At 36.8% G+C, this 19,063-nt stretch overlaps 1 protein-coding gene across 5 annotated transcripts in view; it reads left to right on the forward strand.

The window, feature by feature from the left end:
• Nucleotides 1-19,063, forward strand: part of ZFPM2 (zinc finger protein, FOG family member 2) — a 446,629-nt gene that overhangs the window by 215,369 nt on the left and 212,197 nt on the right. For all 5 annotated transcript variants that reach the window (XM_080646300.1, XM_080646302.1, XM_080646303.1 and 2 more), the window contains one exon: nucleotides 7,280-7,398. In XM_080646300.1, the coding sequence (XP_080502426.1) occupies nucleotides 7,280-7,398 (119 nt within the window). The remainder of the gene's footprint in view (nucleotides 1-7,279; nucleotides 7,399-19,063) is intronic.

A 19,063-nucleotide genomic window follows, 5' to 3' on the forward strand; every position in this document is an offset into this window, starting at 1 on the left:
AATGCCTGGCGTGGAAAGGGAATGTTTCCATTTTGCCACCACCATTATGTTATCTTCCCCGCTGCAATTACAAGCTAATTCAGGGCTCTTTGTGTTAGCCTAATAGCTTGTGATTCGCTGCTGTCACCCCGTACCTCTTCATGCACTTTTAATACCAGCTACCGTGCCCCCAGCACTTACCTAGGGTGAGCATTTTTCTCTAAGTAGAGACTCCTCTTTGGCAAATCACTAAAGGAACATCAAAAAGATCTCGTCTGTTAGAGTTACATATGGCTAAGATCAGAATTATCAAATATCTCATTTTTTTGTTATTATTTTTTTCTTCCCTCCCCCCTTCCTTATCCACACAATAAATGTAGTTGTCAGCAGGATAAGTTCATGTGCCGGATAAGGTCACAATTTCATTTAGTGACAACTTCCAACAGTACGAACTTACAATGTTCGATTTATTAAAGAGTCAGAAGGGATAAGATCACTGCATGGCCAGCCTGATTTATCAGGGTTTGACTGGAGGACTTGAATAGGGAACGCCGTATTTCAAGTTTATGTTCAAAACTGTGGTTTAGTGTGTGTGATGACTGCATGACTCAAAAATTGAGAGGGAACATTAGAAAAGGTGTCCCAATAAAGCGATTTGCCACTAGCCAAGAAATCTCATTTCCTTTCCAAACCAAGCTTTGAGATGGATCCACAAAGCATCCTATAAAGGCACTGTTTGTCTTAAAACGCAGATGAGACGTGCTGTCATTAATGCCAGAGGAAATATGCATCGTGACCAGACTGCAGTTTGACTGTGAAGATAAGGAGCAGTGAAATGACCATCTAACCCTCGTATGTATCTGGCAAGCAGCTGTCAAATGGTTAAACCATAAGACAGCAAGAGCTCTGCCATAGTTCAGCCACCTTGGCTGACTTTGAACATGGTTAGAGATTTTGTTTGAATCTTGGAGCGCTTTTTGAACTCAGCATGCCTTCGGGGCTGCCCATGTTTGATACCATGATGTATACTGTTTTCCAACCATGGAGCAAATATAAATGTGGGTTCTGATGCTCTAGCTTTCTGCCCTAGAAAGGCCTGCTAAACATTATGAACTCATTCATGTGGTCTGCTTTAAAATTTGGTTAAGTATCTACAAAACCTAGTTCAAACCAACCCAAAGTTTATTTTCGGCAAATGAAATATGACCTCCTGTCATCTCATTTACTTGCAGCCATGTCCCCTGAAATCTGAGCCTGGAATTAAGCGATGTTCTGTAAATACCATATGCATTTATGTCATCAACTTAACGCTAAGCTTGGTTGAAGCATGATTGCTGATAACAGTGCTAAAAGGCCCACAGCTTGTCTGTTCCCCTTTGGTGTGCTACGCTTTTCATATACTTTGCTTTCTAAAGAGGCGTCAAAAGGACCCCATTAAAAAGAAACAAAATGATGGCTCGATAGCACCTTCATTGAAAAAAGATTTGAGTGTCCCTCTGATGATTTTAAGTATTTCTTTCCACTAGTAAATTTCTTTTGCTTGGGCAAAAAAGTGGGGTGATATCATAAAAGCTGCAGTATGTTTGGTAGTGATTTCTGACTTAGGGCTTTTTTTTTTTTAAGTGAAGCTATCATAAGTCTTTGAGTAATCACAGACTTTTAAAAGTATGCATTATCAAGAAGATAAGAGAAACAGCCCTGAGCACTAACAATATTATCTTTTACCAAAATTGATTAGTCCATCCTATGTGTCTCAAATATTTTGTGTGCACTTACTCAGCATGTTAAAAAAAAAAAAAAAAAAAGGCTTCTTTTTGAATAATCGCTGCAAAAATATAAACTGAGCACAAGGGAAAAATCCTTATTTTTTATCTTACTCTATATTTCACAAATGAGGTAAATGTGTCTGAATATAATAAAATGTTGAACAAATGAAACATAAGGTTGTTATAATTCAAAGAAGACACCATTTAAGACAATTTTTTTTTGTCTTTGAAATCAACGTTAACTGTACTCAAATTGAACTTATGAACATCTTATCCAATCAACTCAATGTTCAATTTGTACTTTGTAATTACTGCATGGCATAACCCATATTAATTACCAGAGAATAAACAGAAATACAAAATATACCTGTATTTCGTGATGTTTTTACTCCTGTTGAGGTGAAAGAAGTTATCAAGGGACACTACTAAGAAGTAATTAACACAAAACTGTGTGGTATTGGACTGTAATATCATGGGACTATTAGGGAAGTAGAACTCAGTTTGTTCTGGAGTTCAAAGAAGTTTCATGAAAGGGATTAGCTTTGGGATTGATCTTGCAACATTACTAGGGTTGATCAAGGCACCCAGAGGACAGTGTGCTTGCCAAGTAGCCGGAACAATTCCCAGGGAAGTGTGGGAGTTAGACTGGAGACAATGGGGAAGGTATGCCGAAGACTTTGCTGATTAGATGAAAGGAGAATGTATTCTGGGGAGTAGAACAGAAAGTCAGCCAGACACCATGGAGCAATGTTGTGATAGGATTAAGAGTCAGACATGGAAGTTCAAGTTGGGATGGTCAAAAGGGAGCCAGTGAAGTAATTTCACCAATGAGTGACATGATGAAAGTGTAGTTTTAATAAGTTTATCCTGATAGTGATTGGGAGTCAGAATTGGAGCTGTAGAGTGAATTGAGGCTGGTTGGTCATCTATATCTGAATTGATAAATACCTGGAAAATGCTTGTAAGAAATGTGAATCCAGGAGATATTTGAAAGGATGCTAATCAAGGGATGGGGAGTATTTTATATAGAGGTGTTAAAGACAGAATATGACCACAGACCCTGGTGAATGGTTCGATGTGATGCTAGAAATATGTGAACACACTCTTAGAATGCTTTGATTTCTTTTAGGTGAAACAGTAAATAATTATTAGGTGCTTTGCATATGTTCTCAGATCTGATATGCAAAACACCTTTTCGAATCTGAGTTAATTCTCCTAGCAACCATATGGTATTGTAATTCCTATTTTGTATACAGAAGTGAAGTACAAAGGGTTAAGGAACTTGCTCGGGATCACCTGACTTGTTGCATTTACTCTTCTCTAATTCAAGTTTGAACCTATTCCATTTTGTGTCCTGGCCTCTCAGTCTACAAAACTCCTTTCACTCCAGATTCCCATGCTCGTCCTCTTATCAAAAGGAATCTTCTAGTCCCTTTTTTACTCTCATAAATTTTCACATTACTTGATTAATAATTTTCTTAATCAATCCATTGCCTGCGATGGTACCATGTTTAGTTTGGTTTTTGTTCTTTTGCCTTTCTAAGTTTTCTGTGCCTGCTCTTCCATCACTCTGCCTTTAGAAGATCCTTGGAACTCTGTCCTAGGTCCTTTTATCTTATCAATATGCACGCTGTCCTAGATCAACAATCTTATGGCTTTTATTACCATATACTCATTTTAATTAATGAATAAATGCCAATATTTATCATTCTTGCCATGAGCTTGCTTCTGAGCCTAGCCTTATACCTGCCCATCTAGAAATCACCTCTTGTTTTCCTTACAGCTACATCTACTTGAATATTTTAAAATTATAACTCTTCATCTTATCCCTAAGTCTTATTTTCCCTGTGCTCCCAAACTCAACAGGTACATGACTGTTGTCCCACTGGCCTAAGACAGATACTTAAACATCATTGTTGCATTGTTTCTTCCTTAATTCCTAAAATCTGAATAATCACTCAATTCTACAGCTTCTACTTCCCAGGCCTTATAGATTACAATTTCTGAAATGTATCCAGGATCTAGATTTTTTCATTTTATGCTTGAGTGTCACCCAGTGTCTAATATTTAGTAGACACCCAATCAATATTAGCAGGCTAAATGAAGGAATAAACCAATGAATGGAGGCTAAAATAATGAACAAACAAATAAAATAAGAACTGGAGCTTTGCTTTCTGATTTTTAAATCTCTGATCTTTTCGAATCAGACATCCATTTTATGATAAGTTGGTGCGAGGACCTGGGTCTTTGACCATCAGCCCAAGTACTCTTTCTCTCATATGTCACATCTGGGGAAAGAAAATCATGGTACTCTGAACACCTTACCAAATGCAAATGAGTGCAAACCCCTCTTTAACAGTGAAGAACCAGCGACTCAGAAAAGATTTAACATATTTATGGCAATTCACCTGATTACTGGATAGAGTTGGAGCTAAAAATCAATCTTCTTACTTTTAATGCAATAATGTTTCCTCTATTTTGTGACACGTATTAATCATTGAAAAAATTAAAAGTATCATACTCTTAAGCAACTGTAAGTTAAATTAAATAGAACTTCCATTTGTACAATGTCTTATTTCTCTTGCTGTCATTAACCCATGTAACCTTTTTACTATCTAAATGCTAATAATTTTCTATTTTTTTTTGCAGTTCTATAATGCTGTTGTGAATAAATGAATACTTTTATTTAACTATTTCAGCAACAGAAAGGATTTTTCCCAACTTTGAAATAACTTCTGACAGGCCAGAAAGGAGACTGGGATTTGCCGGCTTGTCTAATAAAAGTTGAAATCATTGACTTGATAGCTTGAATGGTTACTGGACTTCCTGTTACGGCCATCTCTAAGAGCTCATAAAGTATTTGTGATCTATTTAAAATTTTAAAGCATTGTAGAAGACACCTCCAAAATTTTGGATATATTTGGATATCACTTTATGATTTGCCCTAAGTTTGTAATTATTAATCCATTAAAAGACAAAGCTGCTTGTAAATCCACTCGCATAGATAAGAAGTCACTGTTTGAGTCTGAGCCCTTTTCAAATGAAAAATGTCAGTGGCAAAAAAAGAGGATGAATTACTTTTTTAAAGGGTTTTCAAAGATTCTCATGGTTTCTCTTAAACGTGACATGACTATTTTTTAGTGTGTAAAAACAAGCAAATTATTTGGGCATCATCTTTATGTAGAAAACAACAGTCTTAACTAGAGTTTAGCTAATGGTTGAAGTGTATTTTACCTTTAAATGATAAATTGTACAGAAATTGTTTAAAATGTAAGTATGGTTGAAAATACCAAGAATGATCATGTAATATTTATCTTTCTCTGCCTGGCTTATTTCACTTAGCATTCTAATAAAAGAAATAGTCTAAAGATTTAAATGACTGCTATATGACATAAATATGCTTACTTTAGGGACATTTCCCACCTATTCCTTTTTGACATCATAATAGATTGTTATCTGTGCTCTGTCTTTGAGGATGTTTCTATGCAAGGTTTCGGATTCCAATGCATTAATCAAAGTGACTGTGCAGAAATGAAAAACAATTTCAGGGACAAATCTCAGAAATGGATTTGTTATTCCACATACAAAAACAAATTTTTATTGTTCTGTATTCCTTGAATTCTGAATAAGCATCATAATTTGATTTTTTAAGCATTAATATATTATTTAATGTAGGTAAACTATTTCTAAAACTGTTCTTTAGAAGCTCGGGTCTATTGGACCTTTCTGAGTCCATTTCCTCATTACTAATCATATGAGCTACTGAAAAAATTGGGAGGTTTTTATCTTAACTTAATGAAATCAATGAATTCTTCCATTTTGAGTATATTTGACAATTGGGAGAGAAAGGAAGTGTGAGGAGGGAGAACAGAGGTGCAGTCTTTAAATTTGAATCGTTTCACTGTGAATATGGAATTATTTCTATTACATGTTTATTGTTCAGATGCAGGTATTCTTTCTATTTTATAATGGACACAATTTAATGATTACACAATATTTTAGCTGATTATGATTTATATACTTTGATCTTGGTTTTGGGGATAAGCAGTCATAAAACATGAAATGTAATGTCTGGTATTTTAACTATTCAAAGGAAGTGACATAGATGTAGAGATATCAAGAAGAGATATAATTGAACTCAGGTTGATAGTTGTGCTTTTAAAATCATCACAATTAGGTGTTCATATTTAAAGATAGTTGTTGACTTGAAAAGAAAGGAGGACAAGATTAAGGCAAAATTTTCATAATATGTTACCTATCATGGCTTACATCATTTAGAAAATTTAATTACTAAATACATTATATTCTATTTAGGATTTTCCTCAACTTCCTATTCTGTATGGATTTCCACTTCTATGTCTTCCTATTCCAGTCCTTCCCATTTTTATATCAGCTGCTGAGCAGGCTGAGAAGAAAAACCATTTTAAAAAACTAATACATTATGTTATTAATTTATTAAAAGATAAAAATTTGGTATGATAATATGGTATGGTAATACTTTAAAGGCATACATAGCATAAATTTAATTATTTAAAGAGAGAGGCTCCAATTCCTGATTAAGATTTTTTTGTGTTAATCCCCAAAAATGTTTAGGCTGGTGGCCATTCTTTGAAGTTTTGAAGCTCTCCTGTAATTTTTTATTAATTAATTCATTTATTTCTTAAGCAAACTTTTTTGCTAACTCAGATTCTTACCTAAAACACTAAATATAAAAATAACTTTGGCCCTGGTTGGGTGGCTCAATCAGTTGGAGCTTCATGCCATACACCAAAAAGGTTGTGGGTTCGATTCCTGGTCACAGCACATACCTGGGCTGGGGGTTCCCTCCCCAGACAAGAGGCAACCTATCGATATTTCTCTCTCACATCCATGTTTTTCTTTCTCTCTCTCCCTTCCTCTCTCTCTAAAAGCAATAAAAACATATTTTTGGATGAAAATTTTTTTTAAATGACTTTGACCAAACCTCTTTTATTTGGGAAAAACATGTATCTCTATTTTTTATACATGTAGATGTTTTATTCATTGGAACTAGTAAAATTTTAGAAAATTATCAAGTACTTTACAAAAAAAAACCTCTCCTGATTTTGTTCAAGTCTTGAATAACTAGTAAAGTTACTGCCTAAGATATATATCTTTAGTTGTAATTTTTTACTTATTTTGGTGATCACATATAAGAATTTAAACTTTAAGTCATTGTCCTAATGTTTCTTATCTATCTGTTTGGGCATTAGACCAATGCCTTTTGAGGAAGTATTATTATTTATGGTTCTTAAGGACTTGGTAAGTAGAATTGACTTCAGTAGATGATATGTGTGCAAAGGTGCAAGAAAAAAAATGGGACTACATTTGAATACAATTATAAGGACAAGTTTTATTTTCCTCCTGGGATAATAAGATCAGTTGTTTTCTAGACAAGCATAATTAATTCTCTTTATATGAGTGCTGAGGATATTGTGCACATAAAGCAAACCCACAAAAAGAGGTGGCTGTTGTTAAAGCACACAAGTGAAAATACTTGTTTCCATTCTTTGCAGGAGAGCTGGAGGTTTTTCAGAAAGATGGGGAACGGAAAATTCAGAGTCGGCAGCAACTTCCTGTGGGAACGACGTGGGGCCCATTCGCTGGGAAGATGGACCTGAATAATAATTCCTTGGTATGTGGATGTTCTAACTCAATATTTTGTCATTGCTCAGAAATTATCTGTTTGCTTCCCAGTGAAATCACTAAAAAGAACAGGGATTTTTTTTTTCTTATTCATGGACCCAAAACTTGGATATTTTCCAAGTGGTTTGTCTCTGACAGTAAAATACGCAGAATTTAGAAGGAAACAGGTTAATCATTACTAAATGGTTGTTTAGTAAGGTAATTTATAATGTTGTTGCTTTATCTGCTTAGCCAGACTAATACTATTCACATTTAATAATACATACAAATGCTTTTGTTTTTAAGATGACGCAAATTAATTGTCATACATTACAGGTTTACATGAAGAGCAAGAAATAAGCAACCTTGCTATTCCTTGGTAGTATTCTTTGTGCCCATACCAGCAAGGATGAATGATTAGCATTATATTTGTTGTTAAGTTTTTTTTTGTGTTTTTTTTTAAGTTCTAAGATCAGAAAGTTTACCTCTAGGTAAGACTAAATAGACAACCAATTAATTAGATGTTTTTAAAAGTCATAGAAAGATGGGATGTTTGGTTACATTTAAGCTTCATTTCTTAATTGGATATATTAGTTTCCTACTACTGCTGCTATAGCAAATTGCCACAAACTTGGTGGATTAAAACAACACAAATTTATCATCTTGCAGTTCTGAAGAATTGGAGTCTGGAATGAATCTTTCACTGGGCTGAAAATCAAGGTGTCTGTAGGACTGAATTCCTTTGAGGAGTCTCTGGGGAACAGTCTGTTTGCTTCACTTTCCCAGCTTCTCTGGGCTGCCCACAATCCTTGGCGTATGGCCGCCTTCCATCTTCAAAGCCCGCAGTCACTGAGAGAGTCTTTCTGGTGTCCACATTTGACCCTGACTCTCCTGTCTCCCTCTCTTACATTTAAGAATCTTTGTGACTACATTGAGCCCACATGGGTAATCAAGGAGAATCTGTTTTAATTTCAGCTACTTAGCAACTTCAATTCCATCTACTTCTGAATTTTTTCTTTGTCATGTTATTTAACATTCACAGGTTCTAGTAATTAGGACCACTCCTATTATGTGATAATTCAAAGGATAAAACTTGTGAGGAAAAATGTCATATTCTTTAGGAGATCCAGAAATTATATTCTCTCTAAATTTTATTTATGTAGGAAGAGTCTCCTGGCTACTAAATGACCCTATCTATTCTGTGGAGATACAAAAACTCCCAGAGGGATTTTGACAAACATGCGAAACTCATCAAGACTGCATTTCTTCAATTTATCACATGAAAGAAATTTCTTGTTCAAGTTACTGCATGAAAGAAACTGACATGCATAGATCTCTGCTTATTCCATGTCATGCAGATGAGACAGAGGTTACTTACTGGTGGTTCAGCTAACAGTAATGATTGGAATAAGTAGGAAATATTTGTGTCACCAAACTTTTAATGAACATGTGAGATGCTAGGGGTATGCTTTTTACTTCCTAAACTCATGTATTTTCCATAAAAGGATGAAGCAAGAGATTTAACCTGTATTTAAGAAACAAATAAGCTCAACATTTCATAATTGAGGCAGTTTAATTCTTGGTGATCCAGTGCACCTATTTCAAAAAGATTTTGAGATGTGGCCCGCCACACACTGCAGGCCGTGGTTGGTAAAGATGTATTAATAGACAGTTCTAGTGACTCCTTTGAGAGAGCAATATTAACTTACTAATTTCTCAAGCAAAGTCAAAAAGAATAAGATTGTCTAAACATCATAGGTTGAGTTAAATGCTATTCTAAACCCATTTATCTGGGGGTTTCCATTGGTTGTCTAGCACTGTTGATAATGTTTTAGGCAAGAAGATGTTTATCTTCTTCATCACTACATATCAGATGCCAGCACAGCCTTCAGTCATTTCTCTGATAGTTCTTCAAAAGTGTAATGCAGTGGCACCGATTGCTGATGCAAGAAATGAACGTTTTCCCCTTTTAATGTCTATAGAAAAATGCAAATTTTATTACTCTTTATGTCATTGTCTACATATATGTACAGTGGTGCTTTTATTCATTTTTAGCATATGCTAAATTGGGTTGTGTGGAAAATCTATCTGTGAAAGTTTGTCAGTGAAGTAATTTCCTGAATCATTTTTTTGACAGATGATATCATTTTGGCTTTTTTTTTCCTACTCCTGTACCACTCTAAACCTATTTTATGCCATGTTTTATATTTTTCAAAGGATTTGATTTTTAGTTAGAAAGTTTTCAGAATTTTTGATACTCTTTGGAGTGTATGGGTATCAAAAACCAGAGGTGGGTAATAGTTCTTTATAAAAAACAATCTTAATACCCTTCTTTTCTTCTTTTGTCTTAAATATATCGAACTTACATTATTTTTAAACGATTTCTCTATTGAAAAATTTAGTTACTTTGCTTACTTATACTTTAAAACTATTTTTCTTTTGAAGTAACATTCTTTTCCAGAATTCACATATAGTTTATGTCATGAAATTCTACCAGTACTACTGTTTGCTGTAGAACCAATGGTTAGCATATACCACACACGTATTCTTCTCTAGACACTGTATGGAGAATTGGAAATGGATTAGCTCATGTAATCTTCAAAACAAACATGTAAAGTTGGCTTTTTTATTGCATTTTAAAGATAAGAAAATAAAAACCTAGGCCTTTTATTTCCAGACTCTGCAGTTTTAAAACCATGCCATACTGCCTCCTCAAAAGCATTTGCAACATGATTTTAGCATGATAAAATTATTGGCCATTTTTTAGAGAAATTCTCAATTCATAAAAAAATCTCGGGGAGAAAATATCACTAATTACATCACTAATTAGAGGTATGCTTTTTTTTTTAACTTCGGGCAAAATATTTTTTTTCTGATTCCTCACAGTCTATTTGAGCAGTTATGAGTTAATTCAGAGGCACCTGCAATGTTCATTCTCTTTATAATGTGGACAGCACTTTAATATGCATTTTATATGGTGAAGATAAATTTTCCTTATTATAAAATATGTAGCCTGCTAACTCTTCCTTACCCAGCTTTGCATCAGTTTGGATATAGCACATTCTTTTAAATTGTTTATTCGCCGGCCAATGTAATATTACTCTGGTCTGACTCATGGTGTTGGCTCAGGAGAGTCAGCACACTAATTAATCCAACACTGTAATTAATTGAGTCACCATGCCAGATGTCAGATCCTTTTTATATCTTTCAAGTCCCCATCTTGAAGCGCATTAGCAATATGCCACCTTCTGCTGGACGCCTTTGCATCATACCAGGCATTTGGATGTATACAGAACAATTCAAGAAATAGATGCTATATGGAAACACCGAACAAACTGATTTGACAAGAAGTTATTCTTGGAAGCCTATAGTACACTGAACATAAGAATAAATAATCTTTTGCCCACACCACATGATCTTGTTAGATACTTCATGCTTTCATGGTTTAATAATAAATAGCAGCATACAGTTAATTCTTTCATTGGGTCAGATATGAGTAAAAGTGCTTGTATATCTCGTTTACATCTCATTTGATTCTTGCACAAGCACATAATACAATAGTGTTTATCTCCTGTGTTGCAGTGATGGAAACTGCTGCTTTGGGAAATTAAATAACTAGCCCAAGGTCAACCTAGTGTGACTCCAGAACCCATGTTGCAATCAAATACTGTCTTGGAAATTTTATATTTCATACAGGGATAATAATACTACCTCGCTGACAGGGATTTTTGTGAAGACTAAATGAGGTGGCATATGTGAGTTATCAATAAATAATAACTACTCTTATTGCTCAGTCACCATACAAACTGGGCCCATTATAATCTACCAAGTTTAAAACTGAAAAGACACTCCAAATTAAACAAGTAAAATTGCAGACCTTTGTTGTTTGGTGATTTTACATGCCTAAATTTGACTATTTCCAAGGACTGTATTAGTCAGGATTCTGCAGAGAAACAGAACAAATAGGAAAATAGGAAAGCGGTGTGTGTGTGTGTGTGTGTGTGTGTGTACAGAGAGAGAGGGGAAAAGACAGAAAGACTGAGAAACAGAGAGATGGTATAATAGTACAGGGAACTGGCTCACTTGATCACAGAAGCTGGCCAGTCGAAAATCAATACTGTGGTACAGTGTGGGCCAGCAGGCTGGAAACCCAGGAAAATCAGTGATGAAGACGAAGCTTGTTGCCTGGAGAGGACAGTGTTTTTGTTCTATTTAGACCGTGAACTGATTGGATGAGGACCATCACATTACGGAGGACAATCTGCTTTACCCAAAGTTCACTGCTCCAAATGTTAATCTCATCCAAAACGCACTTTGAGTTGACACAGAATATTACCTAAGGCCATGGTCGGCAAACTGTGGCTCGTGAGCCACATGTGGCTCTTTGGCCCCTTGAGTGTGGCTCTTCCACGAAATACCACGGCCTGGGCAAGTCTATTTTGAAGAAGTTGCGTTAGAAGAAGTATAAGTTTAAAAAATTTGGCTCTCAAAAGAAATTTCAATCATTGTACTGTTTATATTTGGCTCTGTTGACTAATGAGTTTGCCGACCACTGACCTAAGGCAAGCTCCAAAAGTCTTTGGTACATGGTAAGTTTCTGTTTTTCCATGTATAGTCATACACCCCTGAATGAATGGTTTGCCAGTGAGTAAACCTAGCTTTCTTTCCAACATCCCACCTCTGTGCCAAGGATAAACTTATAGTAAGGGCTATCACGGTGATGCAAACTTCATATTTCTGAAAGTTTTGCAGTTTAATTCATTGAAAATATCAAAGGATTACTGATGAATGTTGTTTAATTATTTTAATTTGTGATCAGTTCATGTTTTGAAGTTCTTTTAGAATTTTTACATTCATAAGTTCTGCCTGTGAAGTTTTCCCATTTTCTCCTGAGTGCAAATATATTTGTAATATGCTAAATCTCTGCTATGCTAGCACATGGTAAGTGCTTAATAAGTAACAAAAAACAGTGAATTTATTGGGAACATTAGGTGTCTGAAATTTAAGTGACATTTGCCTTATCTTGCTTTTGAATGTAGCTGCTTCCAATAGCTAACTAGTCTTATTCTGGAACATACACAATTAATTAAATAGAGAATAAGTTGAAAGTCCCAGTTTACTTACTACATAATAAACTCATCACAACCAGTTATATTCAACAAATGAAATTTTATAGAGAAATCTCATTTGGTTGATGCTGTTCAATCAGAATAGAACCTTCTTTTATTTTCCCAGGGAGAATTTGTTGCCACTGGCTTCTACAAATAGGAAATACACATAGAAAGGGTAAAATAGGTAACATTTTATTGACTTGATAATGAAATAATGCATGCATTAAATTGCACCTTAAAGTTTGAAGATAGTGTCATCAGAGACATGTGGTTGAGAAAAGGATTAAAGGTTCCTGATCCACATCATGGGAAAATATTAAAATTATTAGGTGTCTCCAATTTCTCTTTTTCCAGTTCTAACTCTTCTGGTACCAATCTCTGATTCACTCATTGCCTGAGTCTTAGCTTCATGTTGTGCACACCCCGTAGCAAATACCTCCCCACCCCTATGTCTCCAGCATTCACCAGTAGTCACCTGTCAAAGGCTGCTTAGTGGAAACATCTGTGACTTTCTATTTGAGGACTTTTCTCCAGCCTCGGGAGGAAACTCATTGCAAGCCAGGAAAGCTGGAAGTGTTGGAAAATGGATGTTTCCAGAAGTTGTCCTCAACCAGTGATAGCTAGAAGTTGGTGGATAAATAGCCATCCTTTTTTTAGCCTCTCCATTAGGATATGAGAAGTGTTCTACAATGTCTCCAGGGTTTGTCAGTGGAATTGAGCTCCAGTTAGCTTTTAACACATTCTTTATGGGCTTCTTTCTCTTTCCTGCCTCTTCTCCACACCTCTGCTGAAATTTCCTGAGACCTCCTCCCCAATCAACGACTTGTACTCGAATTAGTCTCAGGTTAAGCTTCTTGGGAAGCTGTAACAAGACAGCCTCTAAGATATAATAATAAAGTACATTTGAAAGTAACATCCAAATGATTGCTGAGATTCTAGAAGACATCGATTTTTTAATAAAATCTTTATTTAATTTTGGACCTCTGCCTCTGGCACATAATAAGTATTCAGTAAATGCTCTATAAAATAAAATTCCAATCTAGTTGAATTTCTTTACCAAGAGTGTTCTGACTGATCCACCCATTTCCTTACATCTTCAGAATCTCAGTGATAGAATTTATAATTTTGTTGAAATATGACTTTTTATTGGTTCTTATATTTTTTTCATTTGATATTGACATTGTAAATTATATTCTCCTTCCTAATATTCATTCTAATCTGGGCCCAGGACTACCATACTTTCCACATCTCATATCTTGCTGGATCTTAGCTCTTTTTTTTAAAAAAAAATATTTTTATTGATTTTTTTACAGAGAGGAAGGGAGAGGGATAGAGAGTTAGAAACATCGATGCGAGAGAAACATCAATCAGCTGCCTCCTGCACACCTCCTAATGGGGATGTGCCCGCAACCAAGGTACATGCCCTTGACCAGAATCAAACCTGGGACCTTTCAGTCTGCAGGCCGACCCTCTATCCACTGAGGCAAACCAGTTAGGGCTGTGTCTTGGCTCTTTTGAATTTAACTGTACTTGTTTCCCAAACTCTCTGATCTGTCTTCTCTTCTCCCTCTGTTCCCAGTGCCTTGTGGAGCTTATCCAATTGCAAAACTTCAGCTACTAATTTAGAAATTACATTTAAATTTAAAAATTATCTATCTATCTATCTATCTATCTATCTATCTATCTATCTATCTATCTATCTATCTATGGCTTTTTACCCTTTCCCTAATTTGCAGTCCTGTCTCTGCAAGCCCTTCCTACTGACTTCCCCCAAATAAACAGTTGCAAGGAGAGTCTATGACTGTTTCCACAGATACTCTCACCTCTCTTCTCCCTGACTTCCAACTTTTTAGTCACCTTTGATTCTAAACCTCTGCATCTCCTTTCCGGCCTCAGCAGGAAGTTCATTCTATAAGTTATTCAATGTTTTTTTCTTCATTTCTACCTCTCCTTCTCTCACATCTTAAATGTCCTCTTCTTTATTGCCTCCAGCTACTACTCTTTCTTTTTCCTTCTACTCAGAGTAGAACATCTTCCAAGAGTCTTCCTTTTACTTCCAGAAACCAACTACCATAATGCCTGCTCTCTTCATGGCTGTTCACTTCTTTCTGTTCCTACTACCACTGCTGTAGTTGAAACCACTATCATGCCCTCCTTGGTTATCACAATGTTGTTCTAACTATTCTTTCTGCCTTCTTTCTTTTCTCATTTTTCTTTACCCAAATCAAAACTAGTTCCTTTTGTTCTTAAAATTAACCTAAAGGGCACAGAGAACCCAAACTCCTTGTCATATCCTAGAAGGGCTGTCATGATACTTCCTCAGCTCTTACCCCTTTCTGACTTTTAGTGTAGACTTCATCAACCTCAGCTTCCTGTAGTGCTCTGAGTATACTCTTTTCTCACATCTCTGTGCACAGGGCATATTATTTCATCGTCCTGGAAAACCCTCTGCTCCCTTTCCTGCCACTCTTTATCACACTTACTCTGATTCTTAAAGACTCAGCTCAAGGTCAATCCAGAGTAGACCTTCTCTGAAACCTTCAGTTTGGAATAGATATCTGTTCTTCAAGTATTTCCATGACTTGCTAGGTTTACTAGGATAAGAGCAGTTATCACATAATTGTGTCTGTTTACTTATTTCTCTCCTCTATAGACTGTATGCTAATTATCTTTCCTATCTAAAATAATGTATGGCTTATAGCAAGGGCTCAATAAATAACCATTAAAGAATGAGTAAGATATTAGATCTCAAACGTTCTTATACATGAAACTAATATAATGTTATATGTCAGTTATATCTCAACAGAAAAAGGATAAATAAATTAATACTTCCCATGAACTTCTCTCCAATATTAGTGAATGATGCACACCTCTCATTTTTCAAGATCCCTGTATTCTCCCTGAGTCTTTACATCCATTTTTTTTTTCATTTCCTCTGAGATCTTCCTTCATTTGCCCAACATGGCAGTACAGTTACCACAGTCAATGCCATCTTGTATCTGTGTTATATATTGATTTTTTTTCTTAATCTGACTTGAGTATAAAATTAAGTGTGGTGGGGTTAACTGTATCTGTTTCTTTAGTTTTCACCCAATAAGGAGATATGCCTAGGATGGTTTCTTGATAAATATGGACTAATTTCGGTGTGAGATTGGCAGCTCGCAGAGACCTTTCGGGAGGACAAGGTATTGAGCCCTTTGAGGCAATTATGATTTGTTTACCACAGAATTGGTTTTAGATTCCTCACTATGACATGGGTGGAGGCCAAGAAGGTGTTCTGCTCTACCATGCTTCCTGTGAAGCCTCATCCAGCATCGCACTTTCCAGTGACAAACCATCTGGGAAATTCCATCTGTCTCTGCTTGGAAACTGAGGTGGCAGTCGCCCACTGTGAGCAATTTTCTATTAACTTCTTGGATAAGATCAGTCAGATTTATACTGAATTGATGGGAACAGTAAGAGCAGGGTTGTTCCAAGAGAAGACAAATGTACTGATTCCTCTAATTGGGCTTAAGCCAGTTTCACTCTCACAGATGCCCTTAGGTTCTAGTAGTGCAAGGACTTATAACCTTTTTAATTGTACCCTGTTCCTCTTGGGAGAGGTTGGTGAAATTCATTATTGATGGAGGTTGTAGATTTGTCCCTTAGGGAGGCCAAGATCCTGGCTTCTCTTACACTCTATCTGCCATGTGGAGAATTAATGGAAACTGAGTGGATGGGGAAGCTGCTCAAAGAAGACATGAGGCAAGACATGAGGCATTTAATGCAGCAGAGCCTTGGAAAATGATGTGTTGGCCTGGTTTCTAGAATCAGAGTAGGGTTTTTTGTTGTTTTGGTTTTGGTTTATGGAGGGGGTTAGGGCTCGGGGAGAGCAGAGAAGTTGATACGGAGACCTAGGTAACTAAAGGCACCCTGTAGATTGTGAGTCAGAAAAGAGGAAACCAAACGCCAAAGAATTATTTCACAATTCAAACCTGTAGAAGCAAACCAGAGAGGCCAATTGCATACTGATCAAAAGGGACTAATTGTATTACAATTTAGAGGTAGTTATAACATTGGCAGAGTATCCTATATAATAAAGATGTAATATGCAAATGGTCGTTACGCTGTGAAGGGAACAACCGACCACATAATGACTGGATTATGGATCAGTAGGAGGGTGGGGCAGCGAGCTACAAGCGGGCGGCAGAGAGCTACAGGAGGGGTCAGGGCAGCAAGCTATGAGGGGGGATTGGGGGAGCTACAGGAGGGCGGGGCAGTGGGCGGAGAGCTCCTGGAGGGCGGCAGCGAGCTACTGCCAAGCTGCTGGCGCATGGATTCGTGTGCAGGGCTACTAGTCTATATATGAAAGCCTAAGCAACCAAACAACTGAACAACCAACCAACCAGTCAACCGGTTGCTATGATGCACACTGACCACCAGGGGGCAGATGCTCAAAGCAGGAGCTGCCCCCTGGTGGTCAGTGTGCTCCCACAGTGGGAGCACTGCTCAGCTGACCGATGGGCACCGGACACAGGGCTCACAGCTGGCCATCGCAGCCAGGAGACCACAGCAGAGCGGCAGCAAGCCTACCATGCGGTGAGCAGTGGTGGCAGGCGTGTGGGTGGGGGGTGCGGAATGAGCAGGAGCGGCAGGTGGCGTTGGACTGCTGGTTTCCGCCCAATCCTCACAGGCTACACTGAGGGACCCCAGCAGTACATGAATCCATGCACCGGGCCTCTAGTGAAATTATATTTTAATATGGGACAATAATGTTGATATAGAAACAGAAATTGTGCCTTTCCTGAGAAGTTGGACCTGCCTCCAAATCCACCTTGTGAGTAGCTAGTCTATCTGCTACCCTCAGTCTCCCTTTGACTTACTTTTCCTTCCGATGGTAAAGTCTTTCCAGGTTCTTTCTGTTTGGACTTAGATTTGAAAGGGAGGGCCACAACCACACAATTGTTTAACCGCCTACAGGCAGTTTTATTTACAGGCCTAACTGACTTTCCTGTGCCTGAAATTTAAACATTTTAGCCTTTGGATTATGACATGTGGCTAAACCTACTTACCTAAACTCGGGCCAAGTTTGAATAAACAAAGAGCGTCTTTTTCTTTAAGATTCTTCATTGTTGTCTTTTCCTAGAACTCCAAGGAGAACTTTTATTGAAGATGATCTTTTCATGGAGGTCTTTAACTCCATGTCATGCTGTCCATTTAATCAGTGTCTGGAAGGAGAGTCGTTCACAATATGGTCAAAGTTGCTCTACCGAGAAAAGTGTATGAATCAAGTTGAAGAGACGAATAAATAGCATTGCCTTTTGACGGAGTAGAGACATGAAAGGCAAAGTCTAGTTATTGGTATACAGCTCCATATACTCTTGGTAGGCCTGTTCCTGTTTGCAGATCTCTTTCCACACTCTGGGGTCCCTGGGGGCCAGGAGATAGATTCTGCTCCCTAAGGGGTGTTCTGTCAGATTCTTGGGCCGTGAGGAAGTGTTTTGCAAAATATAATTCTATTGTTTTTAATCACGCAAATTATAGACTAGAAAGCCCCAAAAATATTTTTTGACTAGAGGAGACGTGAAAATGAGAAAGCGCTGTGAGGAGCAGTTGTTTGAAAAGTTGACCAAAACTTTCTTCTGTTATTTGCTGATAAGTCTGGCATGCCTTTGAAAGTCTTTCTCCTCGACTTTTTTGGAAGACTTAACTGTTCCACGAGTCATTTTTAAATAATTGGTTTGGCACGAGACACCTACCTGTTATGTTCTTGGTTGGAATAAATATTGTTCTAATGTTATGAGGATTTAGCAGTGATCTCAGCTAGAAATAATAATTAAAACAGTCAGTAACTTGGAGATGATAACTGTGAAAGAATGGATAGAAGTACTGTTTTGTATTCTTTCTGTTGTTCTTAAAAATTAATATTTCTCAGGGATAACTCTTTAAATTTATTATAAAATATTGGACTCTATTTTTAAGCTAAGTAGGTATTCCCAGGACACCTATAGTCAAGTATCATAATTTAACAGTAGCTCTCGGTTGGAATTGATGGAGTTTACTATCATATGCGGTTTCCCTGGTAAAGGCGAGGTTGTGAGTCTGACCCTGTCATGGCCACTTGTACAGGGCTCTATGTGGAGGCTATGTTCCAGAGGCAAGAATTCTTGCCTATGATTCTAATAAGAGGTAAATACAGTAATATTTCTTAAATGCTTTTGGAAACTTATGAAATTATTTGAGAACTTTTCTTTGGAAGATCAACATCTCTTTTCCTTGTTAATTTAAGTTTTGAACTTAAAGTCATTTTTATTATTTATTTATTCTTACCTCACTTTTCTCATAAAATCCTTGGGCCTAGTTTGACAAAACTGTGACTTCTTGATTCTAATAATTTGTATGTCTTTAGTGCCATTTTATATGCTTTATATCTCTTTCTATTTTAAAGGTCAGGAAACCAGAGCCAAGCATAGGGTTAGGTGTGTAAGCCTGTGGTTTTTCTCATGTTTTTTTTTTTTATTCTTCGTTTCTAAGGTCAGAAATATAAACAGAGCTTATCTAGGTGTCTCAGGTGTAGTGTCTCAT

This window comes from Plecotus auritus, assembly GCF_963455305.1.
Source record: "Plecotus auritus genome assembly, chromosome: 11".
NCBI lineage: Eukaryota > Metazoa > Chordata > Mammalia > Chiroptera > Vespertilionidae > Plecotus > Plecotus auritus.